Here is an 18,856-nt window from a genome sequence, read left to right as displayed (position 1 = left end):
CTCAAGGCACATTATAAAAAGCCATGGTAACCAATGGCTCAGTCTAGATGTTCAACTGTGGCTTGCCAGTTCTACAAGCTAAGGGGGCAATGAAGCCCATGGCACGGTGCTTTCCTCGCTGCAGGAGGACAGACATTATTCTTGCAACTGATAAATCCTCTCTGAGACACACGAGAGTTAATTAATTAATAGTCAACACAGGATTTCAGTTCAAATTGTTTTTCCCTCATTTGCAGCCCCAAATTTCCATCTTGTGCAATTCCGCTCTCAGACACCATGACATTGACAATTTTGAGATTTCAGTGATAAGAAAGCCACTCAGTCGCATCCTATGCAATGCATTTTTCTTCTCTCTTTTCACCCAAGTGCATCACTTACAGCAGGCAACTGCAGGCTCTGGTCAAAGGGAAGTGACCTCAGGCAGCAAGGAGGAAACATTTTCTGGTTCTAATATTTCATTTTGTTTTCTGTTCAGTGCTTGGGGTAAGATTTCTAACATCACCTTTTTAGAGGAAAGAAATTATTCTTATTAAGGACTTGTTAAGGGGGGGTAGAAAACAACATCAAAGTTTTCCCGAGTGGGAGTCTGAGGCGAAACTGGAGTGAAAACTTTGTGAACAACCGAAGAAAACTGTTGTTTTTTATCATCTGTCATGCTAGGTGTCAGCCACCAAAACGCTACAAGTCAGCAAAGTGTGAACAGAAAATCTTTCAAGAAAGGAGGTTGTTTGTGATATCCAGAGGGAATGCTTTAATTGACTTAATCTTCATTTTTTCAGCTCTTGTCTGTGTCCACAACTGAGAGGTTAACTATGTTTGAGAGACCCAGCCCAGGCAGGTACAGGAGTATAGTCTAAACTCAAATACCCCCAGGGGCCAGGCTAGGAGGGCAAATGATGGGACAGGCTGGCTAGCAGGATGCAGGAGGGCAGACTCAGACTCTGGATACAGGCAGCCGCTACCCACGTTCAGCTCATTGTTGCACACAGATTAAAGTTTCCAAGGTCGTCTGGGTGGCTCAGTCAGTTAAGCGTTCAGATTCAGCTCAGGTCATGATCTCGTGGTTTGTAGGTTCAAGGCCCACATCGGGGTCTGTGCTGACAGCTCAGAGCCTGAAGCCTGCTTCGGATTCTGTGTTTCCCTCTCTCTCTGCCCCTACCCTACTCACACTCTGTCTCTCTCTCAAAAATAAATAAGCATTAAAAAAAATTAAAGATTCCATGTTGCTAGTTTTTCTGGTTATTCTAAAGAAACCAGAAATCTGGAGTTTTATGAGAAAATAAAACTCCTGATCTTTAAGTATTGTCAACCAGTGCAGACCTGCTTGAACACCATGAAGGCCGAACAAAATTATGTGGGGGACAGAGGCCTTGAGCTTCAAGTCGTAATCCCAGGTTAAGGTGAAAAGAATATAGATTTTGGAATCAACCAGATTCCAGGTTTCCTGTTTATTAGCTGTGTGGCCTCAGGTGATTTGTTAAGACTGCCCAGCCTCAGTTCCCTTACCTGGTTAGTAAAGTCTCACTTGCAGGGTAGTTGTGAGGATTAGAAAGAATATATGTAAAAGGACTAATTCCAAGCTGGTGTCAACACATATAGATGGTTACTTTATTTTATCATCACCCAAGTGTTCATGTTGCCTGACCTATTTTCACAAAATTTTAGCACTCTGGAGTAAAGGAAAATTGATGATCTCTGTTACAGGTTACATGCAAAGCTGCTACTTAGGGCTTCACCTTCCTGGCTCAGACACAAACGGGTGATGGCTCACTACTGTCCCGAGCACAAATGGGTCTTGTTCTATGGAATTCTTCCATGAGCCCTCTAACCAAAAGGGAATTGCTGAAAAAATTCACATCCCATTTATTTGGGAGGGGGCAAGCCCCCCCACCACCACCACCACAGACTCATATTTCCCCTTCGGTGCTGCCTGCTAGCAGGGATGCAAGACCATACGGCAAACACACCCGACATCTGGATGGATAGGAAGTGGGGAGAGAGGACAGAAAGTACGGAGAGGTGGAAGAGTGATTTATTTTTATCCCCATCCCACATAAAGGTAACCTATGCACCCTTGAGATGGTCTACTGTAGCCTAAGCCCTGACATGTTTTTTCTGTTTTGCAAAGCTGGTACCTGATTTAAGCTTCCCCTGTTCAGGCTTTCAAAGAAGTATCCACTTCAAAGAGGACTATCTCAAATAAACACACAGGCAGCCACGGACTTCCTAAAGAGCCAGGCCACCTCCCCACACTGATGCTCTTTTGTTTTAGAAACCTTGATTGATTTTGAATAGTGACCATTTGGTCCCCTTGTTTTTTTCTCTTCCTGCACTTTGAATTTCCTCTTACGTTTTAAATTCATCAACAAAGAGTGGGCCTGCAAAACCCTAGGCCCCCATGCTCAACCCCAATAAAAACAGAACCCCAGGCTCATGTGCACACTCCCTCTCTCTCATCCTACCCAAGACCTTGCTGAGTAGCCCCAGGTGTTCTATCTAATTTCCAGGTCCTGTAAGCAACAAACCTTTATTTTTTCAAAGCTCCCTGATGGTTATTGCTGAAAGACATCTTGCAATCTTAAGAACCACAAGCGTAGGTCCACCCACCACACTGGTTATAGATAGGCTGAGATGCCGTAAAACATCTACCCACTGCACATTCAGGGGAAGGAAGAGTTAATTTAAGTCCGGACCTTGTTTTGAGCCCTCTTCCTCAAAGTCACATAATCTTCCTAGCCTCCAGCCCTCCCTCTCTAAGACAGAGTTCTTCTACTAGACTCTGAGGTCTTTGAGGATACAAACCAGGTTCTATCATGATACCCAATACGTACTAGAATTTCAATGTCTGTAACACCTTCTCATGAGGCTATTATAAGAAGCAAATGAAATAATGTAAGTAGATGGCGTTCGTGAATATAAAGTGCTATATGGATATATTATTATAAACAATAATAATCTTGCATCAGGGTGCACTGATAATTATTAGATAACCACACTAATTGCTACTAACAATTATTATTATTATCAACAATCCACCAAAGCACATGATTCATAACATGTTTTCATAATGGAATTGATCCAAGGGTAATTAGTTCTCAGAATTACTTAGAGCTTCCTATAGAGAAACTCAAACACTGTGTATTAAAATTAAATGTAAAAATGGAATTAAAGGTGATTAGAGCAACATCCTGGCAATGTGGGAATAATTTGGCTTTTTCCAATAAGGACAAGTACATGCCACTTACAGGATTTCTGCCAAGGGCCATGGCACTGCGGGCTTAGCTCTGCTTCATGGAGAATATCCAGTGTACCCAAGGGATACAGCATATGCTCTAGGAAACTGAATACAAGTCTTTAGTTCACAAGGGCACTTGTCTTTTGAATCCCTGAGAAGTATTAATTTTTCCCACTTGGATATGTTGCCTGGTTCCAAAAGTTAGTGAACACATCAGTACTCACCAGAAGGCAGGAGGAAATTATTTCCACTCTTCATTGGATAATGGAATATGGTCTAAATATCATTACACTGAACTGTACCATATACTGTTGCCCCATATGGCTAGGTGTGAGTGCAGGGAGGATTTTTTTTTTTAATGAGTATGATTCTAAGTTAGGGAAATTAAATGGTAACTCGGAAATTCTCAGTTTGGAATGTACATCCAACTAACAAGTATTTTTTTTTTTCCTTCTTTTCTAACACTTATAATCATGGCCATTGAAGATTTGCCAAAAGTTTCACCCAACAAGAATACCATCCCATCTCCATATTCTGGGAGGGAACAAAAGCATCCTCTCTCTTTTCTCAGTCCTCAGATGTTCATTCCAAACTCCGTGCATCTGCAAAGAGCAACCGTCTCTTGTGCATTTCAGTACAATTGATTTCCAATATTTCAAAGACATGGATTTATCCTCATTGACCCTTAATACTATTAACAGCACAGGAGGTCAGACTGTAGGTCTTTTTGAGTCTAAAAATCAGGTTTACAGTGTCATGATCACTTTAGAGGCCAATGTTCTTTTTCCAGGGCTAACAAGCTACAGCATATTAAAAGAGCAAACAGTTGGCTTCCATATGGGAAGGCCATCTGAAAGCAGTTCTAACTACTGCAGTAGTAACCTGAGCTGTGAACCAGGGCAAAACGGGGCCCTTTCCCTGCTGCAGTTCCATTATGAAAAGCAGAGGCCAGCAATCACAATAAGAAAGAAATGTCAAAACTCTAGTTACATCTCCCCAAACCCAGTGAAGTCGTAAAATTAAGAGCCTACTCTAACATTTTTACAAACTCTCCTCTTCCCCACCCACCCAGCCAAATTCTCTAGCACACCAAAAGACTCTGGAACCATACTACTTACAATTACTCTTAAATTAATTAAAATTAAATATTTTAAAATTTTAGTTCTTCAGTTGCACTATCCACCTTTCAGGTGCTCGTAGCCACATGTGGTAATGACTACCTTGTCTGACACAACAGATGGGGAACATTTCTATCACTGCAGCAAGTTCCAGTGGACAGTGCTGACTGGAGAGCCTCTTTAGTCAAACTTTATTTTTTTTTTAATTTTTTAATGTTTATTTATTTTAGAGAGAGACAGAGCACAAGCAGGGGAGGGGTAGAAAGGGGGAGATACAGAACGGAAGCAGGCTCTAGGCTCTGAGCTGTCAGCACAGAGCCTGACCTGGGGCTCAAACCCATGAACCACGAGATCATGACCTGAGCTGAAGTCAACTGCTCAACCAACTGAACCACCCGGCGCCCCTTAGCCAAACTTTAAAATTCCCTCAGAAAGATATGCTCCCCTTGCTTTTCTCTCTCTCTCACCTTGTCACATCCCCCCAACAATCTCTTCATTATGCAAATCAGCTTAGCCTCTTTGTTTTTTTCTCCACTTAATCAATTACCAGATTTCCCCACAAAAAAAAGACGTGCACACAGCCAGCATGAATTCTATTCTGCAAGGATTTCTCTCAGTTCTCTAACAGTGTACATGGAAATCTCTCTGCAAATCCAGATGTATTGTAGGGGGTAGACACAGGTAAATGCATCAATAAATCTTATCCCAGTGTCCATGTTTGCTAGCTTTCACTAAGCAAGGATAGTAGTCGCTACATGGTTTAAATGGATTGTCAGATGCTTTTAACTTGTAGCAAAGGTGTGCTTCTAACTCCTAGAATTTGCTGAATTTGTACTGAAAGGTAGGTGTTAGCGTTAAACAAACACGCATTACTTGATGAGACAGGGAATGATGATCCAAGTTACTGTGAGTTGTCAAAGGTTTATGTGCTGGCCATGTACATCTTTGCTCTCAAGTGCACTCTGTACTCTTTCCCTGCAAACCTTGTCAATGGGCTTCTATCAAGGTTTGGTCAGTGGAAGGCACAGGGAGATACATGAGAGCAAAAGGCAGGCAGATACCAGGGTACCCTCACCTCCCTTTCAGGCAGCATTTCCAGCACTATCCACATCTCCTCTATCTTCCTGGCTCCCACCAGACAGGTCTTCCTTCCATGGATCCAGCTTCTGCTAGATAGCTGTTTGTTTCCAGTACTCCCACCTCTCCCTCTGGCCCCTCTGGCCCAGTGGTGTGCTGATAAACGTTTACCAAATGGCTCTGAGTGGGAGTCGAGCCCTGATCTGAAATATCTGCCAAGTTTGTGGTCTAAATACCAACACCACAACTGCGTGCAAAGTTTCCGAATACGTAAGAGTCAGCTTTCACAAACCTATACAAGATGGCCTCTGCACACTACTGCCCCACCCTAAGCAAAGTAACAGGTTCCTGTCATCGATGCCTGCATTCCCTCACTGTCCCTATTTAGTTTCTCAGCATTTCCAACTCCGTTATTACTAGGTACCTGAATTAAATCCTTTATTAGCTACCTAGCATGGGCTCTGTTGTTCTGACTGTATCCTGAATGCATACTGTTAAGAGTATAAACTAGATTACAGAAGTGTTTCTCAAAGTGCCAGATTATAAATCAGCCTATCGCTCTGTATGCTGGAAGATCAGCTGACATTATTGTTTTTAAAGAGTAAGACTGTTTAGATGAAGGAAGCAGGGAATCAATTTACACTGTGGCACAAGTTTCTTATCTGCGCACTGGTAACAGAGTTTGTGAGCTGGTAGCTGTGTGCAGACCATACTTTGAGTAACACTATAATACAGCACTCTGGAAAAGCAATGTGGCAATACGTATCATAGCCCCCAAAGTTTCCTATCTTTGTACCAGTAGTTCCACTTGGACAATCTCTCCTAGGAACTCATGGAAAAGTAGGGAACAGCATTATGCACAAAGATACTCATTGCAGTTTAAAATAGGGTATTTTTGGAAGCAACTTCAAAGTGGAAAAAAACAGGAAAATTAGTAAATAAATTCATGTGATGGGATATTATGCAACTTTAAAAATTGTAATGATTAATATTACAGCAATATAGAAAAATATATACTACTAGGTAATAAAATGAGGAAAGAAAATTTTACATGCATAAGAATCATGTAAGAATATGAATGCCAGAAGGAAAAGACATATATACAAATAATAGTTGTCTTATGCAAAGGGGGCATTAGGAGATGAATTTCTTTCTAATTTCTTTCCTCTCATTTTCAAAGAGTAATGTTTTCCCTAATGCAGGCTGCCATTTCATTTTGTTAAATAAACAGTTAAAAACCATAAAACCCATCAACAGAGTCAATGAGACTATTTAGAAGGGAAAAAAACACATTACACATTAAGAGACCTATGAACGCTGTTTTACGTTTACAGTATAAGCACTGGAGAAGTCTTAAGTCCAAGACCCCCAGACTGCTCATCTGTCCTGCATTCCTCCAGGCAAGATGCCTCCACCTGAATTCCATGTGCTCACTCACCCCGACCAAACCTCTCCTTCAGAGAAGTGGCTTTTATCACATATGTAAGAATAAGCAAACAGGCTGCTTTTGAGCCCTCTTTCTTCTGTGGAATGGAAGCTTTTACCTCCTGGAACAGCATCTTCCAGCTATTTGCAAATAGTTGGAAGAAGTACTGAAGACTGGAGGAGTTTGCTGTAATGGACCCAAAGGTGATAGTAACCTCTACCACTGCTCTGCTCAGCATGGCTTCAAACCCCTTCTCCAAATCCACGGAGTACCTGGTTCCCTTAGAGATGATAATTACTGCTCCCTCTGCTGTATCTCCCCAACTCCCACCCCTCCTCTCCATCCCACTATTCACCTCACACCAGATCTTTAAAACATTGCTTACTCAGGGGCGCCTGGGTGGCTCAGTCAGTTAAGTGTGCAACTTAAAACATGGTTTGTGCGTTCAAGCCCCGTGTCAGGTTCTGTACTGACAGCTCAGAGCCTGGAGCCTGCTTCAGATTCTGTGTCTCCCTCTCTCTCTGCCCCTCCCCCACTCACATACTGTGTGTGTGTGTCTCTCTCTCAAAAATAAGAGAGCATTAAAAAAATTAAAAAAAAAAAAGACATTGCTTCCTCAGACCAGGTACTTAGAAAAAAGGAAAACCAAACCAAAATAGAACTTAAAAAATAGCTCCCATTAGGGGCATCTGGGTGGCTCAGTCAGTTAAGCATCTGACTTTGGCTCAGGTCATGATCTCACGGTTCCTGAGTTGGAGCCCTTCTGAGGATCCTCTGTCTCCCTCTCTCTGCTCCTCCCCTGCTCATTCTCTCCCTCCCTCCCCCCCTCAGAAATTAATAAACATTAAAAAAAAGAGTCCTCATCCAAACTGTTTCAACTTTTAAATCAATTAACAAACCCAACTGCAGAATTCAACCTGCAGTGTTGCCACACAAACCACCAAAGACCACACTGGTACCCACCATCAGTATACAATAGCAAGAAAGAGCTCAGGCTCTGGAGCCCAGCAGCCTGGTTGTAAGTATCAGATTTTCCACTTACAAGCTGAATGATCTTGGGCACATCCTTAACCTTTCTGTGTTTCCTCATCTGTTTCCTCACAGGATTGTTGTGACGACCAAATCAGTTATTTTTACATAAAGCACTTGGAACAGTGCCTGACCCTTGGTGAGTATCCAATAAAATGTAGCTAATATTAAGTTTTCGCTCCAAAAAATAAATGTTATGTCATGTGGCTTCTGTCAGGCACTCCTCCCTGCTCTTCCCCAAGGGTCACTAAGTCTACAATGAACATAAAGATTAAGGGTAAATGTCAAAATATCCACAGCATTAAAGCAGTCGCGTCAAAGCATCACAATGCAAGCAGAAATATGATTGTATTCATTTCAAGAATTTTCTATCTCATCAAAATAAACCACCTGAAGAAAGGAAATGCAAAAACATTTCTGAATCAACCCTCCAGTCCATTGCCTTGGACATGCCTACCTCAAACCACTGCCCGTGGGATTGCATCTTGAGGATGACACAGGGGTCTGGTTTGGAAAGAGCATCTCTGTCAGAAATGCCTTTGCACGCCACACGCAGCTCAACTTTGGTCAGGCAGGGGCTGTTAAAGATTCCCAGTGTATTGGCAGCCGACTCATAAATGTTGCTCATCTTCTTCATTCTGTTTTAGGAAGAAAAAGAGGAAAAAAGACATGCCAATCACCACAGTATTTGTTAAAGGAGAAAGCCTTCCAATCATCTTTCAGAATCTTGTTCAATACACAAGTTCTAATATTGAATGTATTTATTACCTTGCTTTTCACCCCAGTGGCACAGTTCCAATGAAACAAACAAACAAACAAAACCAAAGAAACAGAGAAAAACCCCAACAAGTGCTGGTACACTTGGCTAACAACGTTATTTTTCTATATGATTTGCATACATTTGCATAGCAAAATTTTTAGCTTGTGAAACAAAATTTATGAATTAGTGCAAACCGTAATCCACCTCTATATTAAGTGCGTGGCTTGTGTGAAATTTTACAGATTTGCTGGCTAATCAATTTAATCACATTCCAAGTTTCTAAGACTCCCTAAAAATCCAGGTCTCCTTCTTCTTCTACGTGATGGCACAGAGAGGATATCGTCCTCCCTGAGACACAGTCCAAATTTCCCTTTCCTAAACCCTGGCCCATCTTCTCAAGATAGCCAGCCAGCTCCAGGAGAGAGGCCCAGAATCTGATTCTGTGCTCCAAGTGCAGAAGTCTCTCCTCAGCTTTCATCCCTCTTACCCGCCACATCGGAATTCAGAATCAAAAGGAAGAAAGTAAGAGGGAGACTGTGAGATAGGAATAGCACAGCCTCTGATTCTGAACTCACGGCAAAAGGAGCCAATATAAGCACTGCAGGCCCCTCTCCCATCTCCACAGGATAACCTTTATGGTAACACTTGGCCTCATGGAGGCCCGGGCTACCGGGAATCCCCCAGAAGCCACCAACACTTTCCACCTTCTCTGAGGAGGATTGGACCTGTGAAGATATTGGAAGCTTCTCTCAGGAGTGAAATTCAATGTCCTTCTCTTTGAATTCTGTTTCCTTGCAGATTCCTTGGGAAAACAGCAAAGACTTTGTCAACCTCACACAGCGTCAGGGCCCTGGCTTGGAATTTCTTCATCTATAAAATGAGGGCAATCCCTCCTCTCCTTCCCTTTTCCACAAATATTCAGTGAGTTTCCCCTTGGTACCCGGCACCATACTAGGTTCAAGTACACCGTGCCATCTCTTTCACAAGGTGATGAGTGTGCCTTAGTGTTACACACCACACACAAACACACGCAGACACACACACACACACACACACACACACACACACACACATGTGCATGCCCCAGCTAGTCTCTCCAAACTTAGCTGCTAGCTCCATGCCAAAGCCAAGCCTTTTCCAATCTGACAATGCCCCACCCTCATGGTAGATACACCCAATCTTCTCTCCCAATGCTCTTTTACAAAGTTCTCCACTCTTGCCCTCCATCCTTCTTCCATTTTCCTTCCTTCCTTCTTTTTCATTTTCTCTCTCTTCTCCTGCCTCCCTCCATTGTTCTGTTCTTTTCTCTTTTTCTTTCTTTTCTTTCTTTCTTTTTTTCTTTTCTTTTTTCTTTTCTTTTCTTTTCTTCTTTTCCTTCCTTCCTTCCTTCCTTCCTTCCTTCCTTCCTTCCACTTCCAACTCTCCAGTGCCCTATTTATCTAATTATTACAAACATTGGTTTTCCCCTATATATACTGAAGGGAAAGTATATTGACTGCCACAAAGTCATGTCCTTGAACAGGAAAGGACAAACTAAGTCTTCTGCGTCAAATGTGGCTTGACCATTTGAGTAAATAAAGATTTATTGGAACACAGGCAAGCTCATTCATTTACATATAGTGTGTGGTTGCTTTCAGTGCAACTGCAGAGTTGAGTAGTTGCAACAGAGACTACATGGCCTGCAAAGCCTAAGATATTTACCATCTGGCCCTCTTTAGAAAATGTTTTCCAAGCTCCACTCTTAAATATCAGGTAAGGAGAATTTACAGTTGGGGAAGAATTACAGTTCTGTTTTAGTATCTGTTATGGGATCAGCTTGAGGACAAGAGTTGCTCTATGTTCAACCATACTGAACATTAACAAGGATTTGTGGACATTCTTTTTTACATATAAGAAAATTCAAGCTCAGAAAGAACCGGCACCTTACCCATGTCACACAGTTATTCTAATCACAGAACTGGGGCCAAAATGCCAGTTTTCTATCCCCTAGCCCAGAGCTGTTTTTACTACTCGTAATACCTTTAGCTGGAGAATGCTTGAATCTATTAAGGATCAGTGAATACACTATCCCTGATTTATTTCAACCTCCATACAGAATCATATTTTCCTTCTATTTTTAAGTAAATTTTACTCATGTATAGGAAATTTACAAATCATAAATGCACAGCTTAATAAATTGTCCCTCTAATTTTACACGTTGTGAGTAGACCAATTATTAAGGCAACGTAGAAAACAGAGCATATATATATGAGATGCAAGTTTAAAAAAACAGTGGAAAAAAAAGAAGGAATAGACTACTGGAACATGGCTTTGTGTTCAGGTAGTGTTGGAAGTATGTTGTGAGCACTTTATCAACTTTTTGATAAAGATAGCTCATTTCAATCAATGTCTTCCTGAATTCTGCTTTTCCCAAAGCATTAACTCGTTCCTTGGAATTCACATTTCCCTTGTGCTGTTCTAAGTGGTCTTTCCTATCTCCAGGAGGTATTATCTCTTCTAACAGCCCCTATCCTTGTAGACTCATGCCTGTGTCCATCTCTTTTCTTTCTCTTTTTCTTGTTTTATTTTATTTTTCTTAAATAATTCATTTTTCAGAACAATTTATTTTTTGATTCACAGCAAAACTGAGAAGAAGGTACAAAGATTTCCTATATCCCCTCTTCCCCCACCTGCGTATCCTCCTCCTCAAAGTGCCCCACCAGAGTGTATCTGTTACAACTGAGGAACCTACATTGCCTCATCATTATCATCCAGAGTCCATAGCTGACATTAGAGTTCACTCTTCATGTTGCATATTCTATGGGTTTAGACAAATATATAATGGCATGGACCTACCATTATAGTATCATACAGAGTAGTTTCACTGCCCTAAAAATCCTCCGTGCTCTCTCTATCCATTCCTGCCTCCCCACTAACCCTTGGCAACCACTGATCTTTTTACTGTCTCCATAGTTTTGCCTTTTCCCAGAATGCCATATAGTTAGAATCATAGAGTGTATAGCCTTTTCAGATCAGCCCCTTTCATCCATCCACTTTCTTGACCCACTGACTCCTTTATATAGAACACAAGCTTTTTGTACAGAATGAGACATCTTCTCTAATGTCTAGTCTTAATCATGAGGTATAATGGAAAAAAAGATTCTATCAAGGAGAAATGTAGTTCCTTCCAGGTTCAAATTCTGGCTTCTCTGCTAACTAAGTGTGTGACCGTGAGCAGGGTACTTAATACCTACTCTGAAGAGTTGCTATGATAAGCAGATGAAATAATGTATGTAAAGTGATTAGCATAATGCCAGGTATACAGTAGGTGCTCCAAAAGTAGAGCTATTATTATTGTAATCTGGCTGCTCTCAGTATTAAATTATTCATTTTCCCACTGCCAACTGAAACTCTTTTAGGATTCCCACTGTTACTTTAAAATCAAAGTTCTACTAGCCACCTTAAATGCATTCTGTCTTTGTAGCCCACACCTTCTGGGCATAGCACTCTCCACCCATTCATACAGCTACCTTCCAAATCAGTAGTTTGTCTGAAGATTCAAATACATTAACCAGTAACTCTTATACATTCACAAGGCAGGTAGTAAAACAATGGTAACAATATGTGGGGCACCCGCGTGGCTCAGTGGGTTGAGTATCCAACTCTTAATTTTGGCTCAGGTCATGATCCCAGGGTCATGGGATTGACCCCTGCATCAGCTTCAGCAGGGCTCCGTGCTGAGCATGGATCCCTTTTAAGATTCTCTCACTCCCTCTGCCCCTCTCCCGTACTTGCGTGCGCGCTCTCTCTTTCTAAAAAATCAAAAAACAATCCAGTTGCAGGTGCCAAAAACTGTCCACAGTTTTTTTAGTTATTAAGAAATCTTCTTGAAATATATACATAATTTATGCATATAATCATCAATGATATATCCTACATAGTACTCAGAGTTATTTATTAGTTGATAGGAAATTAAATAGTTTACAAATGAATACACAAATGAACCAGGGCACATGGTTAGAAATTTTTTTTAATCAATGGGGTACATGATCCAGAAATTTTATGGATCATTCCTTTAGGCAATGGGAAACACTTGGAGGATTTAAAGCTCAGAAAATGAACCTGATGTAATAAGCATTTGATAAAGATCAATCTGGTGCCAATGTGATGGTTGGAATGAAGGACAGAAAAAAGTTTGTGATTGTCCAAGGCTGCTATGCTGGTCATTACCTATTTCTTCCTTCCTCTTTGATTCATCTCCCTTTTTCTCTTACTTAGGGATCTCAGACACTGACTTGTATTGACTGCCAGCTCATTGCTGGCTACTTTCCTGTTGATATGGCCTGAATGTTTGTGTCCACCCACCCCCTTCCCCAAATTCAGACATTGAAATCCTAACCCCCAAAGGTGATAGTATTAGTAGGTGGGGACTTTAGGATGATTAGGTCATGAGAGTGGAGCCCTTATGAATGAGATTATTGCTCTTAAAAAAGAGATCCCACAGAGTGTCCTAGGCCCTTCCACTACATGAGGATACAATGAGAAGTATGTGATGTAGGAGAGAACCCTCACCTGCATGCTGTTCTTGAAGCCCACCCTGATCTTGAACTTGCAGACTCCAAAACTGTGAGAAATAAATTTCTGTTGTTCATAAGCCACCAAGTCTATGGTGCTTTGTGACAGCAGTACATATAGACTTAAGACACCTCTTGAGTTTGACTAAAGGGATGTAGACCCAGGGAAGGGAGGGAGAGAATATTTCTTCCTAACTCCTACCCTGTTCCTTAGCAGTGGAAATTCCCAGAATGACCCTGGTCCTGTCAGGCAATTCTATCTCCAAGGTTATAGCTCTCACTGCACTTTGGTAATACTGTTTCCTCCTTTTGTTCTACCAGTTTTATGGGTAGTATTAATTTCCTACAAGTCTTAAGTTGGGCATCGTAGAGGCAGAGACTGAAACAGGGATTCAGATGTACTTGATTAACTGAGCAGAGGATAGAAAGGAAGTGAAGGAAGCAAGGAAGTAGCCTCAGTAGAGGTCCAACCGCTGAAGCATGGTTCCAATGGGGGGCTCTCTAGCATGGATTATAACATGGGTTTGTCCACCTCATGGAAAGAGGTCTGGCCTCTTATATAATCCCATATAAGTCAGTCATGCCAGGGTAGAGAAAGCATAACCTATTAGTTTTTGTCCCTATCCCCACTGGCTAAGAGTAGTCAATGCTTCAGAAAAGAGGCAGGTGTGAGCCAGTAACAGCCAACACTCACCACCACTGGGGGATGGATCCACTAAATTGATAAAGGGATCTGGGCAGAATATCAACAGGGTCTATTTCACCTCACTGGTTCATCTCTGGTGTGTGTGTGTGTGTGTGTGTGTGTGTGTGTGTGTGTGTGTGTATATATATATATATATATATATATATATATATATATATACACACACACACACACACATATACATACTCCTTTAGGTCAGAAACTATTCTTACAGTTTACTGTATCCCCAATAATGTTCATCTTGATAATATTTGTAGACTGATGACGAAACCAATACAAACCTTCAATTCAGATGGGGAGTGGAAGATAGCATTTAGGTAAGATGTAGAGATACTGAAGATAAAACTCCTAACCTTTCACAATTATACCTAGCGTCCTGGCTTACCTTCATGTCCATGCACAAATGAAAGCCCTGAGCAGATATACTGGAGTTCATGAGTTCCTCTGGCTGCCCAGAGAACAATAGTCCTGACCTTGACTTTGGAGGTGCTACATAGACAGTGAAGTCGAATTGCTTGGCTTTGGCCCAGCAGAAGCTCACTGCTGAAAGGTGATCACAAAATATGGCTCTGTCAACGAGTGATCAGCTACCTCCAGACACAGATAAGTGAAGTAAACAACTAATTTCACACTCTGTTAGAGAACAGGATTAATATGACCAGATTATCAATACATTTTCCGAGGCCTGTTTAAATCCTCTTTGTTGCCTTTCGTACAATACCTTGGTTTTACAGAGACTAATGTCTGCTGAGAATTATTTTGATGAAAGCTGACTTTTGGCCAATTTTAGAAGCAAATTATAATTGTCCTTTCACTCAGATAATTTAAGTTATATTAAAAAGAAAAAAAAAAAAAACCACCACTTCAGCATATCCACACTCTCTAACAGGACAAACTGATCCTGAAACTTAATTAGGTTCTGAATGAGTTGCAAATAACGCCAAGACAATAGAGAGCTCAAGAGGGAAGAGAATCAGCTTGAGTTCACAGGGGAACCAACTGAGCAGAGCTTGTCTTAAAACTGTGTTAAGAATAAGTGCATAATCACTGTTCTGCTTGCTTTGGCATTACTTGGCCTTTTTAAATGTCACAGCACATCCAGGGAAGGCTGGTGTGCTGGATATCTCTATCGCACAACATTTCCATCTTGATTCAAGAAATATGCATGAGGTTTCTGCTACGTGCCTGGCACTGTGCTGGATGCTGGAGGCAGCAGGCATTCATTCACTCAGCTGAAGATAAACCAGATGCTACTCCACTAGGACTCATCAATTTATTTCCTATTCAATATTCCTTGGTATACTTTTAGATCAAGAATAAATCTACTCGGGGCACCTGGCTGCCTCAGTCAGTGGAGCATGCTATTCCTGATCTCAGGGTTGTAAGTTCAAGCCCCACACTGGGTGTAAAGATTACTTAAAAATAAAATCCTAAAAAAAAAAAAAAGAATAAATCTGCTCTTAGGTGGCAAGCACTAAGCCAGTCCATCTGCCCAAGGGTTCATATTCTGGAGCAGCACTTTTCAGACTTTAACAGGATCATAAATCATGATCATAAACCATGGGGAGCTTGTTAAAACATAGTTCCTGTTTCAAGAGTCTGTGGTGGGGCCTCCGATTCTGCTTCTGATTCTGTCACTGATCTTACTGGCTTTTGGACCACACTTTGAGTAGCAAGGTTTTTGAATATAAATTCAGCATTTATGAAATGAGACAAACTGTTCCAGGGGTTGTTTATCTTAAGATCAAATACCCACAAAGGAGCTTCAGAAAGGCATAGAGGATGAAAGTGTGGATGAAGCATTAGAGAGAGCATTTGAGGCTAATACAAGTATTACTCACTTGTATGACTCTGGGCAAATTACTGGAATCCTCTCTACCTCAGTTTTATAATGTGGAAAATGGGATAATCATAGTCCCTATCTTGTAGAGTTGTCTTGAGCTTTAAATGAATGAATCCACATAAATTCCTCAGAAGAGTGCCTAGTCTACACTGAGCATTCAATAAATGCAAATTGTACTTTCTAGAAATTATACCAGGAAGTTCAGGTAACATTTATCAAGCTCTTCTATATCTGACAGGCACTGGACATTAAGTCATCAGATCCCCAGGAAAATCCCTCACCTGATCCTCAAGAGAATCCCATGGTAGGTGTTGGTAGGACACCCATTTCCCAGGACAGGACCACAGCTCACAGAAGTGCAACAATTGCACTTGGCTAACCAGGCACAGAGTAAGGACAAGGATTTGAACCCAGAACTCCAGGGCCAGAATTTGGGCCCTTACCCACTCTGCCATGCTTGCCTCCCCTATGGGACAGCTACTTAAGTAGACTTTCCAAAAAAAGCATACAACGCTTTCCAACATTTTCTTGACACACCTGGTTCCCCTGAATGTCTGACTGCAGCCGCCTCCCACCCTATTTTTGTCCACCCCATAAAACCTGCAGCACCCTTCTCTCTCAGTCTCCCAGGCTTTTAGATCCTTTTTTAAAAAATTTCTTTCATAGAGAGTCTTTATTTTGTAAATTAATCTGCCCTCTAGGTTTCTCTCCTCTCACAACTTTAATCATTACTTACCCTGTCAGCTCCCCCTTTGGCAGCGCAAACACTGAATCTTCCCAAGAGGGCGGGAAAGGGAGAAAAGCTGGGAATATTTATACTTTCTGTCCTCATCAAGCATATGATTCTCTATAAATCTCTTTTAAAAAGAACTTGCCTCCCTAGCCACTAATGCTAACTATGCTAATAACCAACTATATATATACTGTTGCATTTAATCCTTGAAACAATCTCTTGAGATAAGAATTGTAAGCCCTACTTGTACCCCAATGTTTATAGCAGCACTCTCAACAATAGCCAGGTTATGGAAAGAGCCTAAATGTCCATCAACTGACGAATGGATAAAGAAATTGGGGTTTATATACACAATGGAGTACTACGTGGCAATGAGAAAGAATGAAATATGGCCCTTTGTAGCAACGTGGACAGAAATGGAGAGTGTTATGCTAAGTGAAATAAGCCATACAGAGAAAGACAGATAATATATGTTTTCACTCTTATGTGGATCCTGAGAAACTTAACAGGAACCCATGGGGGAGGGGAAGGATAAAAAAAAAAAAGGTTAGAGTGGGAGAGAGCCAAAGCATGAGAGACTCTTAAAAAATGAGAACAAACTGAGGGCTGATGGGGGGTGGGAGGGAGGAGAGGGTGGGTGATGGGTATTGAAGAGGGCATCTTTTGGGATGAGCACTGGGTGTTGTATGGAAACCAATTTGACAATAAATTTCACATATTAAAAAAAAAAAAAAAGAATTGTAAGCCCTGTGCCATAGATGTAAAAAATGAGATTCACGGTGGTAGTTAAGTAACCTGCCCCAATGTCATAGCTGGTAAGTGACAGAGCCAGGAATTAAGCCTGGGTCTAATGGACTTCCAAACCTGTGTATTTGACCATTTCTTATAAAATGATTTACATTCTTAATTTGCTTAACAATTACTTTCTTTCTAGATGATGCAAAGGCAAACTTCAACCCTGTTTCAATCTTAACAAATCTCTACGGCACAGTGTGTGCATTAATGAGCTTGTGCTCTAGCAGTGTTTAAAAATTCACTTTTCTTTTTCCCCTTACTTTCAGGCAGCTCAAGTCATTTTTGCAACTGTGTTTCAGTAGCCTTGTCAGCAAGTTGAGAGGTCTGGGAATCCAGTGTCTCCACTCTGAGGATTTCAAACCCTGAGCATTTGCTGGGTTACAGATGGTGGAGCTAACACGCCCAGCAAACCCAGAGATAAAACCATGTGAACCACAAAAGGCCATGGTTCGAATGAATAAGATTCAAAATCACACTATGTGTACATGAATGTTTTTCGAGAATATACTACGCCAAATCACTCAAGGGCAATAAATTATTATTTCAGTCATTTCCTGAGCTTTCTAATTTGAGAAAACAGACAGACTAAAAGAAAAAATTCAGCAGAGATGTTATTTCCTGAAAAACAGCTTTCTTGAGGAAATGTGCATAAGGAATCAGATATATCGATGTTCTAGGAACTTCCAGGCTCACATTTTTGTCTCTAACAGTGAGTCATAAAGATGAGAGTTTTCTAGAAAGCAATTATGTCCATCGCATCACATTTATATTAATTTTATAGCATTCAAATGTCACCCATTTTTGGGAGAAGAACTGGATGTATAAATTTAACTGGATAATTATAAAGGCTGATAGAAACTTTTAGAAGTAAAACTTGAACAAAATATCAAAGGAAATCGTATGAATGACTATCTCTTCCATGTCAGAGCCCTCTTTTTCCTATCATACCAACTATAGCCCCTGAAGGAGAGAGAAAGAGCAAATTCAGGGATGTTCTTTATTATTTTGGCACTGAAATAATTTCCTCCTGTTTCTCAGGCAACTAAATTTACCCAGTAGAAAGATCAAATCCCAGCCTTATTTTGTTCAGTTATTTGCCTTTTTTAATATAATCATAGGTTGGATTCTTCCATTAATATCACGTTAACAGGAAGCTAGGGGCTCACAAAATGGATTTCGGGCTTCTGGTCTCATACATGTAGCTAAATTTAAAGGAAAAAAGGAGCAAGATTATTTTTACATTCAACAGCAGAATCTAAGACGCCATATAAAGCCAGAAGCCAATTTCCTTGAGAAAGCATGATAAGTGATCTACTTACGATCTCTTATCTGCTCCTACACCTTCTCATTTAAGACTTGCTTCTGCTTTTAATGACACCCTAGCATCTACATGCTATTGCTTAGGTGGGAAAGGACAACATGATGTGTTTTGGGAAAGAAGAAGGGGTTGAGTAGATGACAAAGTGTAAAAAAGAAATGCCTCTCAGGATACAGAACATGAACTATAATTCAGCTCTGCTTAACAGCAATATGTGTAGTTTTAGAAATGTTTCATATCTATGCTGACCCATACAGCATACC

At 40.9% G+C, this 18,856-nt stretch overlaps 1 protein-coding gene across 3 annotated transcripts in view; it reads right to left on the bottom strand.

Moving 5' to 3' along the window:
- CPNE4 (copine 4) overlaps window positions 1-18,856 on the bottom strand; it is a 603,237-nt gene that overhangs the window by 347,917 nt on the left and 236,464 nt on the right. For all 3 annotated transcript variants that reach the window (XM_045037596.1, XM_019810707.2, XM_003992123.5), the window contains one exon: window positions 8,343-8,523. In XM_045037596.1, the coding sequence (XP_044893531.1) occupies window positions 8,343-8,523 (181 nt within the window). The remainder of the gene's footprint in view (window positions 1-8,342; window positions 8,524-18,856) is intronic.

The sequence above is a fragment of the Felis catus genome, chromosome C2, assembly GCF_018350175.1.
Source record: "Felis catus isolate Fca126 chromosome C2, F.catus_Fca126_mat1.0, whole genome shotgun sequence".
NCBI classification, from domain to species: Eukaryota; Metazoa; Chordata; class Mammalia; order Carnivora; family Felidae; genus Felis; species Felis catus.
Note: the sequence above shows the minus strand (reverse complement) of the source record. Positions and strands in the feature narration are given on the sequence as shown.